At 46.0% G+C, this 24,701-nt stretch overlaps 1 protein-coding gene across 15 annotated transcripts in view; it reads right to left on the bottom strand.

Annotated features, from left to right (window-relative positions):
- L1CAM (L1 cell adhesion molecule) overlaps positions 1–24,701 on the bottom strand; it is a 96,274-nt gene that overhangs the window by 16,085 nt on the left and 55,488 nt on the right. For 9 of the 15 annotated variants that reach the window (XM_083592368.1, XM_083592371.1, XM_083592374.1 and 6 more), the window contains 14 exons: positions 24,570–24,681; positions 23,714–23,880; positions 22,275–22,434; positions 22,060–22,188; positions 21,318–21,415; positions 19,920–20,117; positions 18,607–18,677; positions 12,116–12,335; positions 10,375–10,490; positions 9,568–9,787; positions 8,977–9,099; positions 8,517–8,699; positions 4,410–4,532; positions 2,183–2,347 (listed from right to left, as the gene is read on the bottom strand). In XM_083592368.1, coding sequence (XP_083448494.1) covers positions 2,183–2,347; positions 4,410–4,532; positions 8,517–8,699; positions 8,977–9,099; positions 9,568–9,787; positions 10,375–10,490; positions 12,116–12,335; positions 18,607–18,677; positions 19,920–20,117; positions 21,318–21,415; positions 22,060–22,188; positions 22,275–22,434; positions 23,714–23,880; positions 24,570–24,681 — 2,085 coding nt within the window. Of the gene's footprint in view, positions 1–2,182; positions 2,351–4,409; positions 4,533–8,516; positions 8,700–8,976; positions 9,100–9,567; positions 9,788–10,374; positions 10,491–12,115; positions 12,336–18,606; positions 18,678–19,919; positions 20,118–21,317; positions 21,416–22,059; positions 22,189–22,274; positions 22,435–23,713; positions 23,881–24,569; positions 24,682–24,701 lie in introns of all 15 variants that reach the window. The other 6 variants (XM_083592361.1, XM_083592369.1, XM_083592370.1 and 3 more) reach the window with 1 other exon arrangement.

Genomic DNA, 24,701 nt, shown 5'->3' with positions numbered 1-24,701 from the left:
TGGGCAGTAAGACCCTGAGGCAGAATGCAGGAAAGCAGCAGCTTCCTCTTTCCTCCCTTCTCCGGACGATTTGATATTTGCCTGATTTTTGCCTTCACTCGCGCTTGTCAGCTCCAGGGACCACACATTCGCTCAATAACACGCACAGACATTTCCCCTTACTTTTTAGGAGAAAAAATCTGCGTGTAATAGAGGGAAAAATACGGTAATAACAAATAATGAAGATTTCTCTTATAAAATCTCCTACTCCCCCCTCCAAAAAGCTCTCCTGATCTAAGTCAGTACAAATCTAAATATAGCCATTGCTCTCAGAAGTAGGATTGTCTTCCTAAAATTCACTCTCCTGCCATATAAACTAGCAGCCTCTTGTCCCTTTGTCTACATGGCAAGAGGGAACAATGACTCTCTTATCTTCTTTGCTGTGGCTTTAAAAATATTTCAAGACAGCAATCAAATCTCCACCTTCCCCATCTTTTCCCAAGCCTAGAGACACAACCAGCTCCTTTCAGCATCACTTCCCAAGTCTCCACGAGTATGAATCTGACATTTTTGTCAGATCACAGAAGGCCCTTCCTCCACTTAAAAGATGTCACATTTAATAGTGACAACCATAAATAATACATTACAACGCCTAATAAAAAGCCTGAGAAACCAGGAGGGAGGCAATGCTCAAAAGATAAATGCAAGAGGGCAATACAATAAAAGTCTTTGAAAATATAATTGATAGATTGTGAAGCACTAGCTGTGAATTGACTCCACACACACACACACACACACAAGCTCCTGTAACATCATCTTCAGGAACAGTTTAATGAAGACTGGAGAAGAGCCCTTCAGTTTGAATGTAACAGGTCTGATCCTAATGTGGTTTTTTCTCCATTAAAAAATAGCAGTGGAGGAAGACCCTTCCCTTTTAAAAGGCAGGCTAAAGTTGCTCTCTCCTCCAAGGCAGCTACTTCATAGAATCATAGAACTGTAGAGTTGAAAGGGACCGTGAAACCCCCTGCAATGCAGGAACCACAACTGAAGCATCCCTGACAGATGGCCACCCAACGTCTGCTTAAAAACCTCCAGTGAGCAGGGCTGGCCCACCCATGAGGCAAGGTGGCCCCCTGGGGTGGCAGAATCTGCAGGGCAGCAGACCCAGCCTCCAAGGAACACATTGCTCACTGCTGCTGCTGCAGTGGCAGCGATATCTGCAGCAATGCTCCTTGAAGGCCATATTTGCCTCCTCCTCAGTAGCTCCCCACCATGCTGCCTCTGCAGTGGCCTCTCAGAAAACAGCTGGCAAGGCTGGTCGTCTCCTCCCACCCCTAGGGAGGAAATGGATGGGGCCACCCTCCAAGATCTTCTGAGTTCTGCCCCCACCAGGCATGATTCAGAGTCGGCCCCTTCCCGCTTCCCCCGTGACAGCCTTCGACTCTCACTTCACCCATCAAGTAGGGTTCCTGGTGTTTCAAGGGGCACAGGATCCCTCACTCTGCCATAATCCATTTTTTCCTATTATTCTACTATTCTAATAATAGTGGCAAGAAATTGGAAGAATGAAATCTTACCAACGATTACAGAGTGGCAAATCCTTATGATAGAATACCTGCAACTAGCAAAATTAACTGGAAAAATTAGAGGAATGTCAAAGCAGAAGGTATTTAGGGAATGGAAAGTATTTAAAGAATACTTAAAAATGCACTGTACGAACGATAAGATACTTGCAGAAATAGAATGATACTGGTAACCAAGAATTACTTGAAATACAATAGTGAATTATATGTCTATATACAAAATAAAGTAATATGAATCTGTGCAAAGAATACAGATAATATAAGTAGTATAATGAGAATTATTGGAAGTTATATATTTTAATTTGTCATGTAAGTGTAGTATATTGTATTTGTTTATGTTTGTTTTTCTATCTTTTCTTATTTCATTGTTTTTATTCATTTGTATTGTTTTCTGTATTATATGTTATGTCATGTATGTTATGTATCTCATGTATATTTCTCTATGTGAAAATTAATAAAGATTTTCTAAAAAAACCACCATCTTTTTCTTTGTAGTAACCAAGCTGCAATTAATCTCTTTGTTATCCTTCCTCGCCTTTTGGTCTTGTTATTGCTCACTGATCCAGCAAAAGAACCACTCTCCTTAGCAATGCAACCCCTTGGTCTGAAATACCACTTACCTACGCCACTAGTTTCAACCTCTGTCTCCCAGATGGTCTGATCCTCCCCAGTGCGGTGCGCTTTCACAAGCCGGACCCGATACTGCTTGCCTGGTTGCAAGTCTGGGATGCTGAAGGATCCCTGGCTGGAGCTGGCATCCCCTACGGTTCGCCACGATTCTTTATCTGCTTAGAAAACAGGGAGAGACAGGGGAAAACCAGACTGTGCATTCAGTCCCCTGGGCAGCCACACCCTTTCACCTGAATCTGGGTTAGAAGAAGTCAGCGTGAGCAAACCGGACCTTTTCAGCCTTTCATTTTTCTAAGCTTGAGTTCTCCATGTTTCCACATAATTGTTTGTTTTATTTTTTTAAATGCTTGTAAGATTCACCAGTGGTTTAGTGTGAACATTTTATAAGCAATTTTTCTGAATATACACATTTTTTGCAAAGCATGTTTTCCCTAATATTAACACTTTCCCTAATGGAATGCATTTTTGTATGTTATTTTCACTAATATATGCATTGCATGCACCTCGATAATAAGCCTCTTATAATAAACCTCTTATACACATTACTTCCTGCCAACCTAGCAGTTCGAAAGCACATCAAAGTGCAAGTAGATAAATAGGTACCGCTCTGGTGGGAAGGTAAACAGTGTTTCCGTGCACTGCTCTGGTTCGCCAGAAGCGGCTTAGTCATGCTGGCCACATGACCCGGAAGCTGTACGCCGGCTCCCTCGCCCAGTAAAGCAATATGAGCACCGCAACCCCAGAGTTGTTCACGACTGAACCTAACAGTCAGGGATCCCTGCACCTTTACACATTACTTGGCTGGAGTACTTCCTTGCAATTTTCAGTGAATGTGAATTTCAAAGGGTGGTTGTGTTTTGGCTTGTGCAGTGTTTTTTGGACAGTGTGAATTCAGTAGACTTTCCTTTAAATGCAAACTTAATTGTACTTCTCCCCCATCTCTAGCTAGAACAGGCATGGCCAAACTCGGCCCTCCAGATGTTTTGGGACTACAACTCCCATCATCCCTAGCTGACAGGACCAGTGGTCAGAGATGATGGGAGTTGTAGTCCCAAAACATTTGGAGGGCTGAGTTTGCCTATGCCTGAGCTAGAAACTGGCCTGCTGATGCTGCCCAGCAGACACTAAGAGCACAGGCTGATTTGTACACTGCCTTTCCTCTTCTTAAAAAGTGTATATAACTATGTTATTTCAGAATTTAAGGACCAACCTCCACTCTCCAAGTTGTTGACTAAGAAACTGTCAGTATTGTTACTAAATGCCATCAATATTGTTCTGTTCTCAGATGCTCAGATGGGCTCATGACATCTGCTGCTGGCTTTGGAGGATTTTTGTGAGAAGAATTTGTTCATGCCAAGAGCAAAATTATTGGGAAATATCCATCATCACACTAGCAGAAGAGGAATGGAGGATAGTCTTCTGCTCCATCCCATCCCTGCCTGCAGAAAGGGCATTGTGTGTCAGAGCAGCAATTAATTAGCTCCCACTCACCCAAGCAGATTTCTCTTCAAAATCCTCCTTTGCAAATATTGCTGTTTATCAATACAGTACTCGGTAATGCGAATATTTCACTTCAGTGCATAAATGTCTAACATTTATGCCATTTGCCTAACTTGATGAAGAAGGATGAATAGTATGTCCAAAATCTATTCACTAAACTATTCACCTTTTAGAGGTTGAACACTGAATTCTATTCATAAAGAATGATGAGATGGGAAGATCTGTGCTGTACCTGTGGTCCTCCAGATGTTGTTGTCTACAAACACCCTTCGTCCCCAACCCACTGGCCAAGCTGCCTGGAGCTCATGGGAGTTGGAGTCCAAAAACATATGGAAGGTCACCAAGGTTCTCCAGCCCTGCCCTATGCTCTTTTTGTTTCAGTGGCAAAGAGAATCCACATTTTCAACAGCAAGTGTCCATGCCTGCCACTTTTTCCAGGTTCTAGCAACACAGTCCATTTTCTGTTGGCAGGGGAGATTAAAACCAGTGCACACTGCTAAATGTGCAGGATATTTATGGACTTGGTTGACCGATGGAGTCATCTGGTGGCTATGAGAAAGCCTCTATCCTTCCTTCTCAATTACCACACCTGTAAAATTACAGTAAGTAGCATCTCAGTTTCTCTGGTGGCACGAAGACCATGAGAGAAGTTTCCCCTCCCACCCACCACCCACCTCCTTATCCAAAGGGACACAGTCCACCTTTGCTTGCTCTTACCAGTCTTGCTCATAAGATGGACTTTGATTTCCACATCTCGCTGGTTGGGACGTGGGGTCCAGACGATGGTGGTGTAGTTCTTCCCTGTTTCACCCAAACTGATATTCATAAAGCTCAGGTTCACTGGGCATGGAGGCAGAAAGAAAAACAAGGTTGCAGAGGAATTTATTAACATTTCAATGCCTTCCTTAAGAAGACAACAGAAAGTAATGCCTGATTAACTCCATGGAGCAGGGACGAGGAATCTATGGCTCTCTAGACATTGTTGGATGGCAGCTCCCAACACCCTTACTGGCTGGGGACCAGTGGGAGTTGAAGCCCAAGGACATCTGTAGGGCCACAGGCCCCCCCCCAGCCTTGCTACAGAGCCCTCCATAGAGAAAAACAACATAATCAAGGCAGAAGAAGCATCTGAAAGTGATACCCTATGATCCCATGCATGGATTGATCTTCTCTGCCCATCATCCTGAAATTCTGCATGAAAAAAACCACAGATAAATCTGGAACATGGCATAGATTTTTGTTTTCTGAGAATCATTGATTCTGAAGGGAGTGGGGAAGGTAACCAAGATAAAGTGTTGCTTTCCTTTCTTTCGGCTTCCAAGAGTGGTAGATACTTCTGGCTGTGGAAGTCTGAAACTGGGGGTCCTCCAAGAACTAAAGTGGAGCCTTTTAAGCTCATATGGCAGAGCATTGCTGGATGGTGAAAGGGGACCTGCCACCCTTACTGGAGCAGGTTGTGAGTCAGATGTGGAGAATGTGGGGGACTGTTGCATTTGCAGCAAGCACTCACTTGGTTGTGAGCAGGTTGCGGCACAAGTGATGGCACCAGCAGCCTCTATTGGCATTGCTGGCTCTCTAAACCACCACCCAGAACCCATGTTGCAATGCAGCCACATGAAATGAAAGTAGCACTTCTTCCTGCACCTCCAAAAGCACTGTTTAGTAAGGGCCCTCTCCCCTTAGGCAATCCCACTCCGTGGTAGAAAGTTTGTCACCCAGCAGAGATCTTGCTGCATGAGCCACCACTGCTTGCTCTCGTGTTCCATGCAGTCCAGCCCCAACGATGACAAGCGATCAGAAATTTAGTTCTTTATTGGCAAAGCACTTGATCGCATCAGTTTCTAAGGTGCAACAAATATACACACTACTCCTGCTACTTAGCTAGCTAGGAAGCTACTTCTTCAGACTTATGCTCTAATTTGCAGCAACAATGCAACCACACCCCATTCAGCTCACCTAAACCCCCTCATCTGATATAGTGTGTACAAGCAAGTGGCAACCTATAGTGGTGGCGGCTCCAGCTGCTCCTGTCGCTTTAAGCCCCTCCTTGTCCTCCACACCTGGAGACAGTGTGGGAGAGGATGGAGATTCTAATGGGCCTGACTCTCTCTGGGACTGTCTCGTCAGCCTCTGCCTTGCTACAACTCTGCCCCTGCCTCCTTCTCCCAGACTCTTCCCTCTTCCTCTTCCTCCACCTCTAGCTCCTGTCAGGCAGCTGTCAGCGACTCCCAGCCAGTTGCCAGAAACATGCAAAGACAAGGGAATGTTTCTTACCATCCTTTTTTTATTCAGTACTTACAGAGAGAGGCTATAGAACCCAGCCTCTGGATAATGGTGTTGTCCCTAGTGAATCTCCATCCCTCATCTCTCCCACCTCCCCATTCATCACTTCTACGGGTGCTGCTCCATGCCCTCTGCTTTTGAGCCCTTTGCTCTCCTACTTTCAAGGTTCGCCGGGTTCTGGGAGGTGGGGTCTGGAATGCTTTCTAAAGACACTGTGTCTGTCAGCTGTTGCCCCCTGCTGCTGCTTCCTCCTTCTCCTCCTCTCCCATTATTTCCCAACTTTTCCCTCATCTGCCTCTGAGCTGCGACCTCCCTCAAACTCCTGTTGTAAATCTAAGCTGTCTTCCTCTCCCTCCTCCCTAGAAGGGTCAGGCTGGGGAGGCGGTCTCCACCATTCCTCCTCTGCCCAGTCCCTGACAGATCCTGCCTCACGAGTGGCACAGAACCCCATAAGTCACTGGCTCCTTCCCCTGGATCATCCTCCTACCCCGTGGCTCTTCTGCCCACCCCTCAGATGCCTGCCCATTCCTAACATCTTGGAACCATTGCTCTTCCTTTGGAATCCACAGATCTCTGGATCCAAACAATTTTGCCCAGTCTTCTGTCTTGCTCCCTGTCTCCCCTCTCTTACTGACCACTGCTACTAAGCCAGTGGTAAATTCTGAACTGCAGGAACTTGTCATGACAACCCCCATAACTGAACCACCAAGGTGAGTCCAAAATGCACATTGCTGTGCTGACGCATTACACACACACACACATACACACACATACCGCACAAGAACAGCACCAGATAGCACAATACCTCCTTTTTAGAATGAACTGACCATCATAGAATTACTGAGCTGGTCTCATTCTCTGACTTCCTCTAGACTAATAGTACAAACAATAGTTCAACTTGAAAGCTTTGTCACCACCTCATTCACATGAATTGTCTGTCAAAGAAAGGTCTGCCAATTGTGGAGAAAGGCAGAGGCAATCTTCACACAACAGGAGAAGATCTCCTAGTTCCTCAGACAAGAAATCAAGAAAGAAAGCCTGGTCTTGACGTATCACCTGACCAATTATGTTCTATTGGTGCAAGAAGGCTTCCTTGGTTGGCATGGAGGGTTCCTGCAGTTTGGTGGGAGCATGCAGAGTGAGTCTTTGTCTGACATCCCTCAGGACACCAGTTCAAGACCCAGGGTGGACTCAAGTCTTAATACTTGTTGTTGATCATAGAGGCAGCCTTGTTGCAAAGCAATGCATTACCTCCAGGCAATGGATCATGGATGCCATGAAACATATCATTCTGACTAGCAGAGTACAAACCTGCTAGAAAATTCTCCATTGGAATGCTGAAGCAGTGGAAGAATATTTCCTATATTCATCAGTGAGAAAGCAATGTTACACCTTGGATCTTCTGCTTCAAGTACTCAGCTTATTCACACATGAACAAGGCTCAGGCTTGCATGTTTACCCCCATGCAGCCCCTTTATTTAGTTACTTCTTTCATGGGGGCAAACCATAGTTTACCACTATGTCAGAAACAGGAAACTATGGCTTGCACTTCCCCTTTCAAATCGAAATTGCAAATCAGCTTCAAATCATGGTTTATCATGCACAAACCAAAGCATATTGGTTAGGATGAAATGGCAAAGCACTCTGTTGCTGAAGCGGGAGAAACTAACTGATACAGGGCACATGAAGGGATGAGAGAGCATGCAGGACTTGTTCACATAGTGCTTTATCACTTGATGTCACTTCTGAAACAAGCCATAATTATCTATTGGCCTTTGATCCTGCAAGTCCCTGATCTACATGTTGGGATCAATACAGGAATCACTCTCTTTGCATGTGGCGTATGGACATCAGGTATGCCTACTGAGTCCCCCACAAAAGCCTTTGTCTGGGAACCTTTGTCTAAAAGCTGTGCCAGGGACTTTGAACCTTATTACTAACAACATAAAAGAAGGTCAGTGAGAAACCTTGAGTACATTTAGCAAAACCTGGAGGGCCAAAGGTTCCCCATCTCTGACCCAGAACATACAGCTGTATCCTATAATCTCTGAGTGTGAATACAATTTCTATTTGAATTTCAAGAGTATTTTTTTTTAAAAAAAGGAGCACACACACTATCACCAATCCAGCAAACAAATACATCAAGGATTATTCAAAAGTCCTCCTCACGACCTGTTCTTATTCTTTTCAAAGGCACCTACTTTAACTTACAAAAAACAAACCCGGCAAACTATGGGTGGCCATGGGAGCAGTCCCCAAGGGCCAGGCTATGGCAGGGGGGTGGGGGTGGCCTTGCTCCAGTTTTGTGCTCCTCGTCCTAAGCAGGGAGTTTGTGCAACCTCCACAGGAAACATCTTCTCGTTCTCTCCCTGGGTTTGACAGGGACGGAGGAGCCTCTGTGGCCCTCTGGATGCTCTTGAACTCCAACTCCCATCAGCACCAGAAAACATAACCAGGGATCCGGGATGACAGGAGTTGTTCAACAAGATCTGGAGGGCCACAAGTTCCCCCTGGAGGGCGTATCCATAAGGCTTCACTTACCTGACTCGCGCATGGCATGCTCTTCCAGAACAAATGGCTCCCCTGGCCCCACACTGGTTTCTGCCCATAAGTACAACTTGTAGGGAGTATGGGGGGCAAGGTCAGTGAGGTTAAAGTCATTGTGTTCAGCACTGATGCTGTAGGAGGTGGATTCCAGCGCCGTCTGGTTGGCTGTCTGGTTGGCTAGGCGCAAGAAGGCAGAGAGGGTTGGAACATTAGCAATTAGGGTTGTCACTGTTAGTTGTCACTACTGGCAGTATTACAAGTAACAGTAGCAGCAGTATGCTTAGAAACACCATCTATACCCCCACATCCAAAGTACAGTATGCTTTATTTTTACTGAGAATATTTTGGGGCTGTTTTTCTGGACAAATGCCCACCCAAATGCCTCTCAAGCCCCCTAATATTCCACAGACCAACCTCACTGCAAGCGGCCAGAAAAACCCTTCCACAGACTCACCTTGCTGGAAGGCCAACTTGTATCTCAGCAATTTCCCATTGGGGAATTTGGGGGGTGTCCACTCCAGTTTCAGTGCCGTATCCGAGATGCAGTCCAAGTGGAAGGATGCTGGGGGACTGGGCACTGTGTGTGGAGGCAGAGAGAGAAAAGGAGAGTGGAGATAGTGAGAGGAAGCATTTGGGAAGAAGTGGGCCACATATGGTGAAAAGAAACACTCCCATTCCAGAAGTTTCTTGGGGCTAAAAAGCTGAAAGTGATCAGGCCAGGCTCCAAGCGCACCAAGAGACCAGACTGCTACCCCTGGATGTGGGAAGCCCAGGTTCATATCCCACCTCAGGCTCTGTTGTAGGATAAAATGAGGTTACCCGACGTGTTACGATGAGGTTTGCTGGAATTTTTGTTGTTGTTATTACTGTTATAATTTCTGTATGCTTTGCTACTTGCATCTAACAAAACAAGGACAGAGAATGCGGTGGGAGGGCTCAGCCCCTAGAGGTAAGAGGAGCATAAAGTTAGCAGCAGGTTAGCCATATGCGTTGAGGGGAAGATAAAATGTGGACGGTTTGAGGGTGATGGGCTTAGGGCACTTACCTCCCTCTGGGGTGCTGAACTCCAGGGCCTCATTGCGGGGTCCCTCGGCCTGCCCATTCAGCACACTCATCTGAAGTCGGTACCGGCTCCAGGGCCTGAAGCCCCCCAGGGTGACTTGAGACACATCCCCTTCAATCTCCAGGTCCCCATGGGGGTGGGGGTGAAGGTAGACCTGACGATGGCTGTGCTCTGCCATGGTCCCAAAGTTTGAATAATAAATCTGGGGAAGGGGGAGAGAGAGGAACAGAGATTTTACCCCCAGTTCTGCTAGCCACACATGCACTCACAGTTGTTTGGTTCTGGCACCCTTTGTGCAAAGTGCCTCTTGCCATGTGCAGGCTGCCTCCCAGCTCCAAGAAGAAGGTTTTTAAAAAACCTGATGGGAATGTAACTTTGATCATGTAAAGAGTGATTTTGCCCTTTAAGTGGTACATAGTTTAAAAAAATTATTATTCTTCAGCAAAGTACTGTATTCCAAATTCTGCACCACAATTTGCTTCCATAAATTTCTCTTATTTTGCTCTGATTTAGTCTGCAATGGCTTACTATTTCGAATATAGGCTGCAATCCTATACCACCTGATCAGGGATCAGGTCTTATTGATCTCACTGGGACTTCTTTTACAGTAGATATGCCCAGGATTGTGCTGTACTATTATTTTTGTTTTACTGGTGACAGAGCAGCATTGTAATGGGTCCGGGGAAATTTATTTGAAGAGTGGGTTATAAGTTCTGAAAACACACAAGTAAAAATGAACCGACTTCTGCAGATGCTGCCCCCTCCCTGCTACTGAGGTTTTGCCCTTACCTTAAATCCCCTGAGGTGGCCAAAAATTTTCTGTCTGTGAAGCAGGGTCCAGGAAATCTTGATGGTTGTGCTGTTGATCACCATAATTCCCATATTCTCAGGGACGGCTTCAGGTACTGTAGGGAGAGCAATTAATCCCATTCAGATGTGGCCAGGCAAGACAAGAAGAAGAGAGGGCCTGAGAGCTTGAGCAGGCCCAAAACATTTCTCTACCTGAGACCAAACTGGCTGGACTGGCAGATGGCTCTTACATCAAGGCTGGCACAGGGACAGTGCCCTCGGCTGCGCCTGAGGGGTGTCGACTAGGCTGAAGAGGCTGCCTTGGGCAGACACCTCACTATATGCAGCAGTGGCTCACCTGTGGCCGAAAGGTCCCAGAAGGCACCCAAAAAAATCACATTAAGGGCTCATCCACACTTCTGTTTGTCCCATGATTTCTAGTCAAGGGTGCAAGAGAGGGGGGGTTGTTTCTCCCCCCGCTTTCCCTGGGAAAACCCACTGTTTTCCACTGAATCGTAACAAACAGTGATCTGCAGAGAACCTAAATGATGTTTGTCCCAATTCAGCAGTAAGCAGCAGGTTTTCCCAGGGAAAGAAGTGGGAGAAAAGATAAATCTCTCAAACCCATTCCCATACACACACACACACACACACACACACACACACACACTTTTTCTTGTGACCCCAAGGTCCCTCAAATTTGTAATTAAAAATAATAATTTAATTTTTTATAAAATTACTGACTGTTCTCAAAGGTGCCCTGTTTTGAATTTATGATGTCAAAAGGGGTTTTTGTCCCTCATCCAACCCATGCATCCTTTTCCTCCCCCCCTTTCTTTTACCATGCCCACTTTTACATTTACACTGGACAATTGACCATAGGTCAATTCAGTTCTTGGCTCCCAAAAGGTTAGCCACCCCACCAATGATCTAATGGCAGGGCCAGGCCTGATACTTGGGTGTGGACCTAATTGTTCTGGAAAGAAATACGACAAGTGGGGAGGTGCTTTTTTTTAAGTCCTCAAAAATGTGCCAGCATTTTAGTGCAAATTTCTCCTAATACATATATCTCGCTATGTGATTTTGTCTAATATACAAAGGTTTGCAAGTGATTATGCCTAATACAATGCATGTTATTTTCACTAATATATGATGTTTTATGGACACTTCCTCCTTGGAGAACTGTAGCACAAAATACAGAGACATGAAGAATGGAAATGACAGCTGCCTTTCAATGTGCATATTGCATATTGTTTCAGAAAGTACACTGCTGCTTCCATGATATCTGTTGCTGCCACCGCTGCCCACATGTCCCGCTGTGCCATCACTGTGTGCCTTGCCATGTCTGCCACGGCCGAAGAAGTAACACTGCCGTTCATGCCAATTTCACACAAGACCCAAAATGGGCAGGATCTCACCCACAATCGTGTTGATTTCAATACGTCTGCTCAGAGTAGAGCTTGGTTGGCCACAACCCTGATTTAGGTAGGTTTGCATTAAAATCTGAATGGAAGTGAGCTTCTCCCCCAAACCTAGCAACAGCAGAGCCACACTTTTTCTGATCCTAGTAAGACACCCATGATGAAATATGCCTTTTTGAAAAGGTGTTCTGCTGGCTTTAACCTGGCTTTGTTTGAGGTGTTCCTACCTGAGGTGGCCTTGATGGGTAAAAATCCAAACGGACACGCTTGTCACTACACCTCCCCCTTCCCCAATAGCAGCTCCCCCACTCCCTACTCACCTCCCTCCCCAGAGTAGCCAAGAGTGGTGTGCGGTTCAGGTCCTTTGCCAAAGCCATTCTGCGCCTGCACTTTAATCTCGTAGGGCGAGAAGACAGGGGTGTCCGTCACCACCACAGGGGGGCGCTCCACCTCCACCGTGTTCCATTGCTCGTGGTTCCTTGGTCGCCACTGCACAAGGTATTTCAGCATCGGGGCGTTCCACTCCCTGCGAGGCAAGGGCTGAAAGGGAAGGGGTGAGGGTGGGGTCAGAGGAGGTAAAGGAATGGGGAACAGCAATGCTGAGAGTCAGAGCACCTGCACTGGATCAGGCCAGAGGCCCGTCTACTCCAAAAGCAACCAGCCAGGTGTCTCTTAGTGCTCAGAAGCAGAGCAATAAACGCACGGAGCTTCCCTTGCGGCTCCTCCCAGCTCTTTTTGCCTCTGTTCATGCAGCTGCCGCTTTAAACCATCATGGCTAAGCTCTTTGGCTAAGACGTATCCTGCGTGAGATCGTGTGATCCTTGGGGGAGGGATCAGGGGGAAGCCACCTAACCTTATGGGCTGTTTTCATTTCATTTATTTATTTAATAAAATTTATACACTGTTTGATTGTAAAGAAAACTTCAAATAGTCTACAAAAAAGACAAAACAATAAAATGGTTGGAAATTCACAACCATACTTTAAAACATACAAAAACAAAATTAAAATACTAAAACAGATTAAAATTCTGATGATAGTGAGTTCTGTGCTAGTTATGGTTAAGTGATGAAGTACTTTTCTTTCCTTTATTTTGGCAAACCTGGTGTTGGGAGAAAATGGAAAAGCAGGCCCCTTTCACTCTGTACTTATCCACCCTTACCTTTAACCCCCTTCCGCCCAGGCGCAGGTCCAACACTCCGTGTCCAAGCGCTTTCCCAGGAAAACCCACTCTTTAAAGCTGAATCACAACAAATGGCAATTTGGGTTTTCTGTGGATTGCCTTTTGCTCCAATTCAGTTTAAAGAGCGGGTTTTTGCAGGGAAAGCTTCAGTGACCTACTCAAGGAGCACCCAATGAGATTTGAATTCAGATTGCCTTGGCTAGGTCTGCCATTTTAGCTGCTGTCTCTTCTTCAGCCCTGAGGCCACAGCACCACAGGCCCCAATCCTGCAGTGGGGATGCTTGAAATATATAAGGGAATTCCTTGTAGGCCTGCCAGGACAGCAGCTGGAGAACCAGTGGTTTACTTTCAAATGCTCAGAACAAGAAGCTCCTGTCCATGCCCACCCCAGACCTTTTCTCCACCTTCTTCCTCTGTTTGCAGTAGTAAACACTTGCCCTGTGCATACAAGAGAGAGGCCAGCAGAAGGATCACAGGAGGAACTGAGTTAAATGGATGTCTGGGTATGGGCTTGGCTGCCCCACCCGAAGAAGAAGGGAAACTGCTGCAACCTCTTCCCTCGCCCACCCACCCCTCCTGGTCAAAGGGATGCATGAGCATTGGGGTCAGGAGAAAGGGCTTGTCCAGCAGCATAGACACTGGAAGCCTATCTTTCTAACTCCTGATGTGTGGTCCTAGCTCCGAAAGTTGGACATGGCCCCAGAGAAACGTTGCGTCAGAAGTGCCACACTTTTCCAAGGGTCCAGCAAGGGGAGGCAGTGGCTTAGAAGACCAAGGGGGCCCCACCTGAGGAAATGCTCTATCTTCCCCACTCCATGCTAGACTCCAGTGTCAGATTCACATATAAGCTAAACAGGCTATAGTTTAGGGTCCCACTCTCTTGGGAGCCCCCAAAAAAATTAATGGGAAAAAACTGGATGTACATTTCCAAAATATAAGATAAAAAAACAAATAAAATAAAACCTACATACACCAACAGTGGCAAATGGCTTTAGATACGTATGAGGTCCATAAATTACCATAGCATATATTCAACACAAAAAACAGTGACAATTTGTTGTTGACAAAGGACCGTTGGACATATAAAGGGCCCCATGACCTTCAGTAGCTTAGGGCCTCATCAAACCTAAATCCGGCCCTGCTAAGCTCTGAACAATTATGGGGCCGGACACCTTTCTTCACTGACCTTCGGCTCTTGCGACTTTAATCACTGCCTAAAGCAGAAATTGAAAAGGCAATGCTTTGTTCCTCCAAGACTTCCCGCACAAGGAGGCAAACCTCGCAAGGTGCAGAAGGAAACAATATGGTTTGTTTTCAAGAGCACTCCATTTTTGCTGTTGTGGGTGTCTTAGTGGGTGTCAAGTGTAAGAACTCTTCATCAGAAACAATATGAACTTTTTGCCTCCTGAATAACAGATTTCCTTGGGCCAGATACAAGAACGTGGTTCATTTAGCAGAAGTAGCGCAAGGACTCCCACTAGCACAGTGGGGCTTTCCCTGCTCTCCTCCCCATCTGTCCCCACTTCCCCAGTTCCACTCTGGAGGGTCAGGAGAACCCACAGAAGGAAGGAAGGAACACGGAGACTGTTTCTGTGCGATAAAATGGGCTTTATGTACCCACTTCTACCCTGTGCGAAAAATCCCACACAGGCTGAAATTTAAGCTACGAGATGCCAATGAGTAGAACTCCCCATCACTTCTTTTTACTCCCTCACTACTAACAAGAGACTGGTCCACTTGCTATCACCTGCTGAGCAAAGCAAAGGAGAACTTTCCCATTAAATGCTTCTGTTCACAAAAACTTCTTATGAGGCTATGGAGCTTTCAGCGCTTCTGGGCTTCTTTCCCAGTTTTACCCTGGGTTAAAGATCTCACACTGGGAAGTCCCTCTAAGCTGAAACAAATACAACAGAGTTGGCTTTTTTCTTTACCCACTACAAAATAAGACAATGTCTCGTTTGAGATGCAAAAAGTAATTTACTGCCCTGCATAAAGCATTCTTAAACCTGAAACATGGAAGAGCACAAAACTGGAATGCTTTGGAAAATAAACCATACAAAGCCCTTTAGCACCTTGCGACCTTCTTTGTTCCTGTTGGGGTCTGGAACAGGTGCTGTCCTTCCTTTTTCATCTCCCCACTTCACCACTTAAAATTTCTATGCTAGGAAATGCTTCACTTGTAAATGTCAATCTACTGTGCCTTTTAGGCTGCTGTTGAAGCAGGGCAACCCAAAACTGAGGCGATGTAAAAATTAGTCACTTTAAACACTGCAAGGTTGTTATCCGCCTCACCCCCCACTCCCTGCTGTGTTTCAAGCTCATTTCTTACACTTCTGTACACACCAAGTTGGGGGTGGGGATATTTTCACCCCATGCCCATTACCTGATTTGCTTCCCCACGCTGAACTCCAGTCACTGGAGCTCTCAGCTGTGCATGTGCTGTCATCTGCGCATGCACAACAGTTGTCTCCAGCGTGCACACCTCAACCTAACCACTCCTCTCATTTTCTAATTGAATGGAACCTGGTTTGAGGGAATGTGAATTCAATAGTATTCCTCAAAAAGCTGCAGAATACAATGGAGTGTGGCTAATGTCAGGGGTACTTCGCTTCAAACAACAGCGGGGGGCGCACTGGAGCTGGAGTAAATACTGGTGTACACACGGCCTGAATGGAAAGTAAATTCCTGTTCTTTTATAGGGACATTTGCCAGGTACCATCCTTGTGGTCTTTTCATAGCCAAGTGAAGACTAGGCTTTTTACTGCAACACGTTATGCTGCTGAAGATGGTTCAGAAACTTTGGCTGGTGCAGAATTTGGTGGCCAGGTTGCTCACTGGGGCAAGATGGTTTGAGCATATTACGCTGATCCTGGCCCAACTGCATTGGCTGCCCATTGCTTTCTGGGCACAATTCAAAATGCTGGCTTTGACCAATAAAGCCTTAAATGGCTCAGGACTGCAATACCTCAAAGACCATATGAACCAACCCAGACCCTGCAATCATAAGTTGAGGTCCTTCTTCACGTGCCTCTTCCATGAGAGGCCCAGAGGGTGGCAACATGAGAATGGATATTTTCTGTGGTGGCTTCCCATCTGTGGAAGGCTCTCCCTGAGAGGCTCATCTGGCATCTTCACTACACATCTTTAGGCACCAGGCAAAAATATCTCTCTAGAACCAGGCCTTTGGCTGATTGAAAATTCTATGGCCTTTTAAATGTGTTTGTGGAGGAAGAGTTATTGGTCTGCTTTTGCTCTCGTTTTATTATGTATCTTGTGTTCTCATTTTGTATTTTTATGTTGTGAATCACCCTGTGATCTTCAGATGAAGGACAGTATTTAATTTAATAATAATAATGGAATAATAAAAATAAGAAGCCGCTTCCCACTCCTTCACTAGATGGGTAGTTGCCATAGTTTTCAGGTAGATGTGGGTGCAGGATGCCACCAACCTTTTGAGAGTCATGCAGCAGGCAGGAACTCAGCAGATGCTGCTTCTCCCTCTAGATGCTGGTGTGAACAGGTGTGTGAATCTGAACTTATTTCTATGGTTTATCTCATATCATAAGTATAAATATTGACACAACTTATATATGACATGAGATTCTCCATCATGAACTTAGCTTGACACAGGTACAAACCTGATACCAGCCATCATATCTGTATCCAGAGGTGGGTGCATGTGGCAAACTGTGGGGTTGGAGTCCTGGACTGCACCCACTTCAGGCTACAGGGATGTAGACACACATGCATTTTTCTGTTCTTTCCGCTTAAAAAGAGAGAGAGAATAACTCTCCCTAGAACATCAGGGAGAGGTTTATGCTGAAAACGTTTCTAAACTTACATGCTTATTTGCTTCATGCAGCAATTTCTTTATTTAACTCAAGGGAGCATTCAGGCACATTAAGTTCCCCTAAAGAGGCTGAAGTGATACACCACAGGTTGCAACCTTGCCCTCTGATGGGGAGGGAATGCTAAGCCATACCCTCTGGTGTCCCAAACAAAAGTCATCATCAGGAAGATAATTCCTCTTGACAGCAGCCACCATCCTGGGTTAAACAGGAAATGGGAGCCACATGGCAACCCTCCCTCAGGGCCAAGACTGAACTGCGAGGGGCAACCAATGCCAGGCCAGCTGTGGTTAACACAGAGTGTCCCCTCTACCGCCTGTATTGTGATAACATTTGTCTAGCTGAACTTGGTATATGCCTCTCCGAACGGAAGCGTCTGGCACCAGCTCCCTCCTGGGAACGCAGCCCACAGTCCTCATCGTTATGGCAAGCGCAAGCATTTGGGGACAATGCCGGTAGCAAACACAGTGCAGTGCGAACATGCCGCCCCTTTGCACAGGAATGCAAACAACACAGCAAACCCAAACAGAGCGAAGATAATAAAAGGCCCAAGTGGCGTGTGCGCGCTGTGTTGCCTCAATAGAAACACCCCACTCTGGCACCCTGTGTCAGCACACTCCATGTGGCACCTCAGTGAAGAGGCCACTCTCTCAATCTCTCTCTCTTTCACACACACTTGCTCTGCAGGGCTGGAATAGCAGACACAAAAGAGAGACATTAATGCAGATCCTCCCTCATGTAATTTGGGCTGCAGAGGACACAGGAAGTGAGAAAGAAGAAGCAGCGCCATTAGCCAAAATGTGTGCCAAGAAAGGAGAAGAGGGTGGCGGGAATCCCCCAGAACTAAGAGGGTCATTGGCCCATCTCACTCAGGAGAAGATTATTCCCAGAATCCTAAATATAGTGACTGAAAGTGAAATGAGGGGGAGCTGGACAGAGCCGGTTCAAATACCACCTCCATTTCAGTGCCCCTGACACCCGTAATAAAGGGTTAAGAATGCTTGGCCTACTTTACAGGGTTGTTGTAAGGAATACTAAGATCATGTATGTGAAATGCTCTGAATGTTAAAAAAAAATGTTTGTTTTGTATCAGCTGGGATAAATTTAATCGGGATGGCCTGTGGTCGATTCGTTATGTTAGATTGCTTTTGGATTGACTTTGTTTAAAAGGGCTTTTATATGTAGTATTATGAAGCCCTGACTTTTTTGTTTGTACACTGAGTTTTGGGGAAAGTGGCATAAAGCTGCATGCAAACAAAACAAAACAAACAAACAAACAAACAAATCCTTGAGTGACTTTCGTTCAGACCTTAACATCTGCCTGATTTCGTTCCACTGGTGGCTTCCGCTGGGGACACACTCTGCATTGTGTTAGGTCCACCCCATGCTGTGAGCGGCTCTTTGTGTTCTGAATTGTTTAGCAGGCACACTGACAGATGCTGCAGCAGAGGCGCAAGAGCAAAGTGCTGAATATGTGATGTGAGGCATGGAGATAATAATACTGACCAACCTTACAAGGTTATTGTTAAGATTACAAGAAGACAATATGTGTGGCTCAGTTGGACCACACAAAGCAACACAAAGCAGCTAGCCTCCAGGAGCATATTGCTTGTGTACCTTGCAGAAATATTCAAATTCACCTCAGAATTTAGGTTTAGGCAAAATCCAACAGCAACTCTTGCATCTGCTCAACATGCTGCTGTCAGCCATGCCACTAAAACTGTGGAGGAGGAGGAGATCCAGGGATACCAAGACAGGGCTGCAAGAGTATTTATATTTTACCGTCCAGGTGATGATCATATTAGTAGTCTCGTTCCCCTTTCCTTTGACATCAGATGGATTCCGCTTAGGGGCTAGAAAGTAATGGATCACAGTCAGGTCTGCTTATATATCAGCTCAGACAAAGCACCCACCATGACTAAGAGGCAGATAATGGCATTTTCTTATGCCAAGCCACTTGCTCCCTCTCTTTCTCACGTTTGGGCTGTGAGTAGCCAAAACGGTATCAAACATGAGGGAGGAAACAGCAGGCTTGGGGGCAAATCCCAAGGTTTTCAGAAATACAAAAAATATTTAGGAGACAGGAGACTTAACAGAGGAAAAACCTTAAAACAGTCCAATTAAGATCTGTGCATGCTCAATGGCTATGAAATTCTGCCTGTTGCAGGCCGGGGGGGGGGGGAGGAAAGCCTGGTGTGGAGAGGAATGGAATAGTGGGGCTGGAGCCCTGAACAGAAGCACTCTGAGCTGTAACATTTTGTTGCAGGGCCCCATTTGTCTGCGTATCACAAGCACGCTTGAGTCTTACAGGACAGGGCTGGCTCAATAAACTTTGGCAACTGAGGCGAAACAAAAAATGCCACCCCCACGCCCCACTGCCACTGCCAGGGAAGAAGGGCCAAATGAAGATCTACATCAGGAGCAAGGAATAATTTATTTATTTATTTATTTATACCCTGCCCATCTGGCTGGGCGGCTTCCAACAAAATACTAAAATACAGTAATGCATCAAACATTAAAAGCTTCCCTAAACAGGGCTGCCTTCAGATGTCTTCTAAAAGTCTGGTGGCTGTTTTTCTCTTTGACATCTGATGGGAGGGCGTTCCACAGGGCGGGTGCCACTACCAAGAAGGCCCTCTGCCTGGATCTCTGTAACCTCATTTCTCACAGGAGGGAACTGCCAGAAGGCCCTCGGAGCTGGACCTCAGTGTCCGGGCAGAACGATGGGGGTGGAGATGCTCCTTCAGATATACTGGACCGAGGCCATTTAGGCCTTTAAAGGTCTACATTGGGAACAAGGGCGGGAGGAGAGTAGCAGCCCCTCCTATTCACCAAGAGGCCGCTGTAGAGGTGGCATGGGGTGGCCCACCAAGGAAGCAGCAGATGCAGCCTCCAAAGATCATGCAGTACCTGCTGCTGCCACCATGGCAGCAGTGGGCAATGCACTCCTTGGAGCCTGGATCTGCTATCCCTGTGGATCCTGCCGCTCGAGGCAATCGCCTCACCTTGCCTCATGGGTGGGCTGGCCCTGCTACAGGGAACGATGACATCTGAGCCCCAAACATGCTTCTCCTTGGCATTGCCAGCCTCCTTACCTGCAGGATTTGTGACATAGCTGACAGGGTGGGAATTTAGCGGACTGTCCCCATGATCATTTCTGGCCTTCACATAGAAGTTGTATTTCCTGAATGGAGAAAGGTGAAGCGTGGCCCACGGCTGGTTTCCTGGTACAGTGGTTAACTTTTCCATTTTTCCTTGCCCAAAGTTGCTTTCGTCACAAAATACAGTATACTCTGTGGGGAGAGTAAAGGCCATGTCAATAGTTAGACTAAGCTCCTCCCAGAAATAATCAAGGTCATCACAGCCTTTGACTGGGAAGCCCCACTACAACCAACTGTGAAAGAGATGCATTCTCTGCACATGCTCAGAAGCTTTCATTTCCCTGCAGCCAGTCTGAACACACCAACGAAAATAACATTGGAGCAAATGTGTGACTTAAACAGAGCTTCCAGTTCCAAGTATATCTCAAATGAAGCACTGCATTGCTTAACACATAATACAGCAACAAACCCAGCAAGGAGTCAGAACCAACCCCTTATGGCTTTCTGACAAGAATACCTGCAGGAGACAAGCACTTTCTAACAGTTGTTTGTCACACTTGAGATGTTTAGTTCTATACTTACAAAAATGAGCTGTGAGTCTAAAGCGCGTACTAATGAGATTCTTTACAAACAGACCCAGGTACAAAAAGCACCTCAGTTTAAATGCCAAAATACATCAGTAGTGGCAGGGAAGTGCTATGATGCATTTACAGCCATGGTCCTTAAGGCCCACTTGGCTTCAAGAAGAACTCGTTTTCTACCCTGCCTTCTATTGCAAATAATAATAGGGCCTTCACCACAGGGTGAAGAGAGATGCCATTCTGCATCCACAGAGTATCATGGCCAAAGATGCCTTTCAATTTGTAAAACAAGTTCAGGTTGCAGATAACTCTAGTATTTATCCTGTCTTTGTTTTAAATGCAGCTAGGACCTGTGTGGAGGACCTGTGGAGGAATATGGTTGTTCTGCTGAGGTGATTTCAGGAGCTACTGAGAAAGGAAGAAATAGGGGTACAGGAGGAAGATAAAGTTTATGGGCAGGAATTGGGGGAGGGCAAAGTAAAACACTGAAGAGGGTATCAGGCTAGTTTTGCAAAACAAAGAGATAATAGTGTGTGCCCATTTTGCATCATATCAGGTTCTACAGGTTTTTTAAAAAAATGAAATCAGAAAATCTGAGGGTTATGATTTATTTGGTGGGAGGAATAGCTGCCCCCCCCATGTTTCCCCATCCTGCCATTGCCCATGGTATGACTGGATCCTGCCCTCCCACCCAAACACATTCCAAGTGTGAGAGTTCTGAAGAAAAGCCAAGAATTCGGAGGCTTTGAGTGAGGATTCCAAACTGGTAACATGGCAATGCTGGCTCTAAGCACTCAGCTCTGTTTCTTACCCTTGATAGGCCTGTTGTGATCATCTCCTGGTGTCCACGTCAGCTTCACCTGCCAGTCCTGCTGCTCCGACAGTTCCAGATTTGACACAGGGCCAGGACTGCCTGAAAGAGAGACCACCATGTGAGCCACGATGAGGGAGCGAACACAGGATGAAAGCCCCAAATCTTCTTTGTATCTCCTTTAGCAGTTTTCCCAGAGCTGAACCAAAACATTTTGGATCCTGAGATTAAAATTCCAAATGGCAGCTCTGTCTTTCCCCACCCCACCCCATGGTATAATTAATGTTATTATTATTTCACTAACTGATAGGGCTATCTAGAAATGGAAGTAGTTTTAGTTAATAAATATTTGTCTTTTAAACATGTCTCTCTCTCCCATGCACACATATATCAATTTCCTCACAACCCGGACTCAAATCAAACTTGTTTCACAGATGCCTTCAGAGGCATGTTGAAGGATGTGTAATGTTTATGTACATCTCCTGGTCAGAAAAAGGCATCACTTCTCTCTCTCACTCGTTCTGTCTCTCCCTCCCCCCACCTTGAGTTCCCTTTTATAGTAACACCAGATTCACCTCAAAACATCAAAAACCAAAAACATGTGCCCCAAATCTACCAGCTGCAGCCACTACCTCACGTACCATCACTTTGCTCTCTCAGTAAGTTTGGAGTCTAAAGAACCCAAGACAACCATTTTACAAGAGGTAAAAGAACCCATATCTGATTTCTCCTTTTTTGGTACTTGCCATATACCCAAAGCTTGGCACTTTTCTCCACAGAGTCAAGAGCTGTCCAAGCCCGGCAGGTGTATATTCCTTGGTCAGAATAGTCCAGGTCAGTGATGGTCAAGGATGTGTCATTGATGAAATACCTAGCAGGTGGATAAAATAAGAGTGCTTTGTGGTTTCCCTCAGTCCACAGGCCCCCTCACAACCCTGCCCTGCCCACACCACTCACTTGTCATTGTCAGCGGACTCCTTAATCAGCTGCCCTTTTCGGTGCCACTCAAGACCAGGGCCTGGGATGGTGTCATCGAACAACACTTTGCAATGGAACGTCACATGGCCACCCTTCTCCCCTTCTGTGTTTGTAGGCTCCACTTCAAACTGTGTGGCTCCTGGAACAGGGACAGAATGTGGAGTCGTGTCCTCTCTCCCCACCTTGCTATGGTTGGAGGGATGAGATCTCAATAGCCCTCATGGCTTCTCTTTCCCTATCATTCCACAGTGTGACTTGAGCACCTCCCATTGCAGACAGGACCAGGCAACAAATTCTCAGGCAATGCAACCTCTTAAGAAGTTCTCCTGCACACACCTCACTGAAATGAACCAGGTGACCACTTTTGACCTGTTTCCCACACTTTTACCTTGAATGGCACCCCAAACCGAGTATTCCTAAAGCTGCTCTGATTTAAATTACCTTGGCAGTGGCCTGAATATGTTAATTTTAGGCCAACGTACAAGACAAAAGGCAAATCTAAAATGTGAGCATGAAAAAAAAACAAGATTTGCTGCCACCCCATGAGAGGTATTATTCTTACTGTGAGGTTACCAAGACAGGATCCTCTTTCCACTTCTCAGAAGAGGGCAGGAGACTCAGGAGAACCTGAATCATCTCCTGATTTCATTGGGGAAGCAAGAGGCAACATACAAAACTTCAGTATTATCTATAAAATCCGTCTGTGGAGCTGGCTATACAGGAGGATGGAGATGTTCAACTAAGGGCCTTAGAGGCTGTGGCTGACAGCTCAGAGTGGGCAGAATGTAGTCCACGAGGTGCCCTCCATATGTTGTTGGCAGGGGCATCCCCTCCCATTTTGACACCTGAGGCAAAACAGGAAGGGTGCTGCTCCTGTCAAAGCTTTGCTTACAAGGGACGCACAGTGCAGCTTCTGGCAGCATCTCATGGAACTCTCACAAGAACTTGTCAGACGCCACTGCCCCTACTTCTCCTCACTTTTCTGATGGTCACTGGGCTCCACCCTGCAGGATTCAGCTGCCCAAGGCAGCTGTCTCAGTCTGCCTCATGGGCGGGCTGGGCCTGGTTGCTGGGCAATGTGAGCTGAAGCCAATGGGGTCTGTGGTCAGGGGGAGGATGGAAATTGTAGTCCAATATCTGACACCAAACTGTCTACCCCACGAAGTAAGATCTGATCCCTTCCCCTGAGGCCTTTCTCTCTGTTTACCTTTAGTGTGACTGCTCAGGCTGGAGAAAGCAGGAAAGAGGAAGACCTATTTTTCAATTTCATCATACCACAATGACCTATGACTGCTATCTTCCCATCAAGCCTCATTGTGCCTTACTATTATGCCTTACTGACTATTTCCTATCCAACTTCTCTTCAGATTCATAACCCATCTGAGAGGTGTGGTGCATTCTGGGAAATCTGCTCCCACCTTTGACAAAAAGGTGGGCAACGATGGAGACATTGTTCTGATCATTCTCAGCAAAACATGTGAAGTTCCCTGCATCCTCACGCTGGACTTTCTCAAGCTGCAGGGTTCCGTTTGTGAATAGAAAGCTCCGGTAATCTTCCATGATGGAGTACATGCCTTCTGTAAGCCTGGAAGTAAGAGCAAGAGGAGGCACATCAAGCGCATGAAAGAGAAAATGCTCTGTTGTCAATATGGTTAGTGTTGCTGTCACTTAAAAACAAAAAAATTCCAGAGGGATTCCTATGATTTTAAGATCTACATCATAGGCAGAAGGTGTCAGTGTTTTGCAGGAGAGATTTCAGTGCATACTGGAACTTCAGTTTTGAGCAATTAAAGTTTGCTATGATAGATTGATGCTAATAATAAAGAACTTACAGCATATATTCACCGTCTCCACACAAATAAGACATCATTTTCCATTTACAAATAAAAGTTACTACACTTATTCAGTGGTACTCAACCCCAAGCGCCAGAGCTTTGGCACAGAGAAGATGAGATATATACAAATGGTGCCATAGTTGCTTAGGACAAAGTTAGCAAGAAAATGGATTCGATGGATCCAAAGGATTCAAGTTACAAGAAAGGAAATTCCAACTAAACATCAGGAAGGGGAAGAGCTGTTCAACAGTGGAAAGGACTTCCTCAGAAGGTGGTGGACTCTCCTTCCTTGGAGGTTTTTAAGCAGTGGCTGGATGGCCATCTGCCATGGATGCTTTTGTTGAGATTTCTGCATTGCAGGGGGTTGGACTAGATGACCCACGTGTCCCTTCCAACTCTATGATTCTATGAAATACATCAGCCATAGCAGAGAACTCACCAGTTCACAGTGGGCCGAGGTGCCCCAAAAGTCTCACAGTGCAGGGTGGCTGTCTGGTTCTCCACCACATTGTATACTAACCCATCCGGGGTCAGGATCTCTGCTGGCAGACCTGAATTAAATCAAGTAGAT

Source organism: Podarcis filfolensis (assembly GCF_964270895.1).
Source record: "Podarcis filfolensis genome assembly, chromosome: 17".
Lineage (NCBI taxonomy): Eukaryota > Metazoa > Chordata > Lepidosauria > Squamata > Lacertidae > Podarcis > Podarcis filfolensis.
The sequence above is the reverse complement of the archived record's forward strand: the minus strand, read 5'-3'. Positions and strand labels throughout refer to the sequence as shown.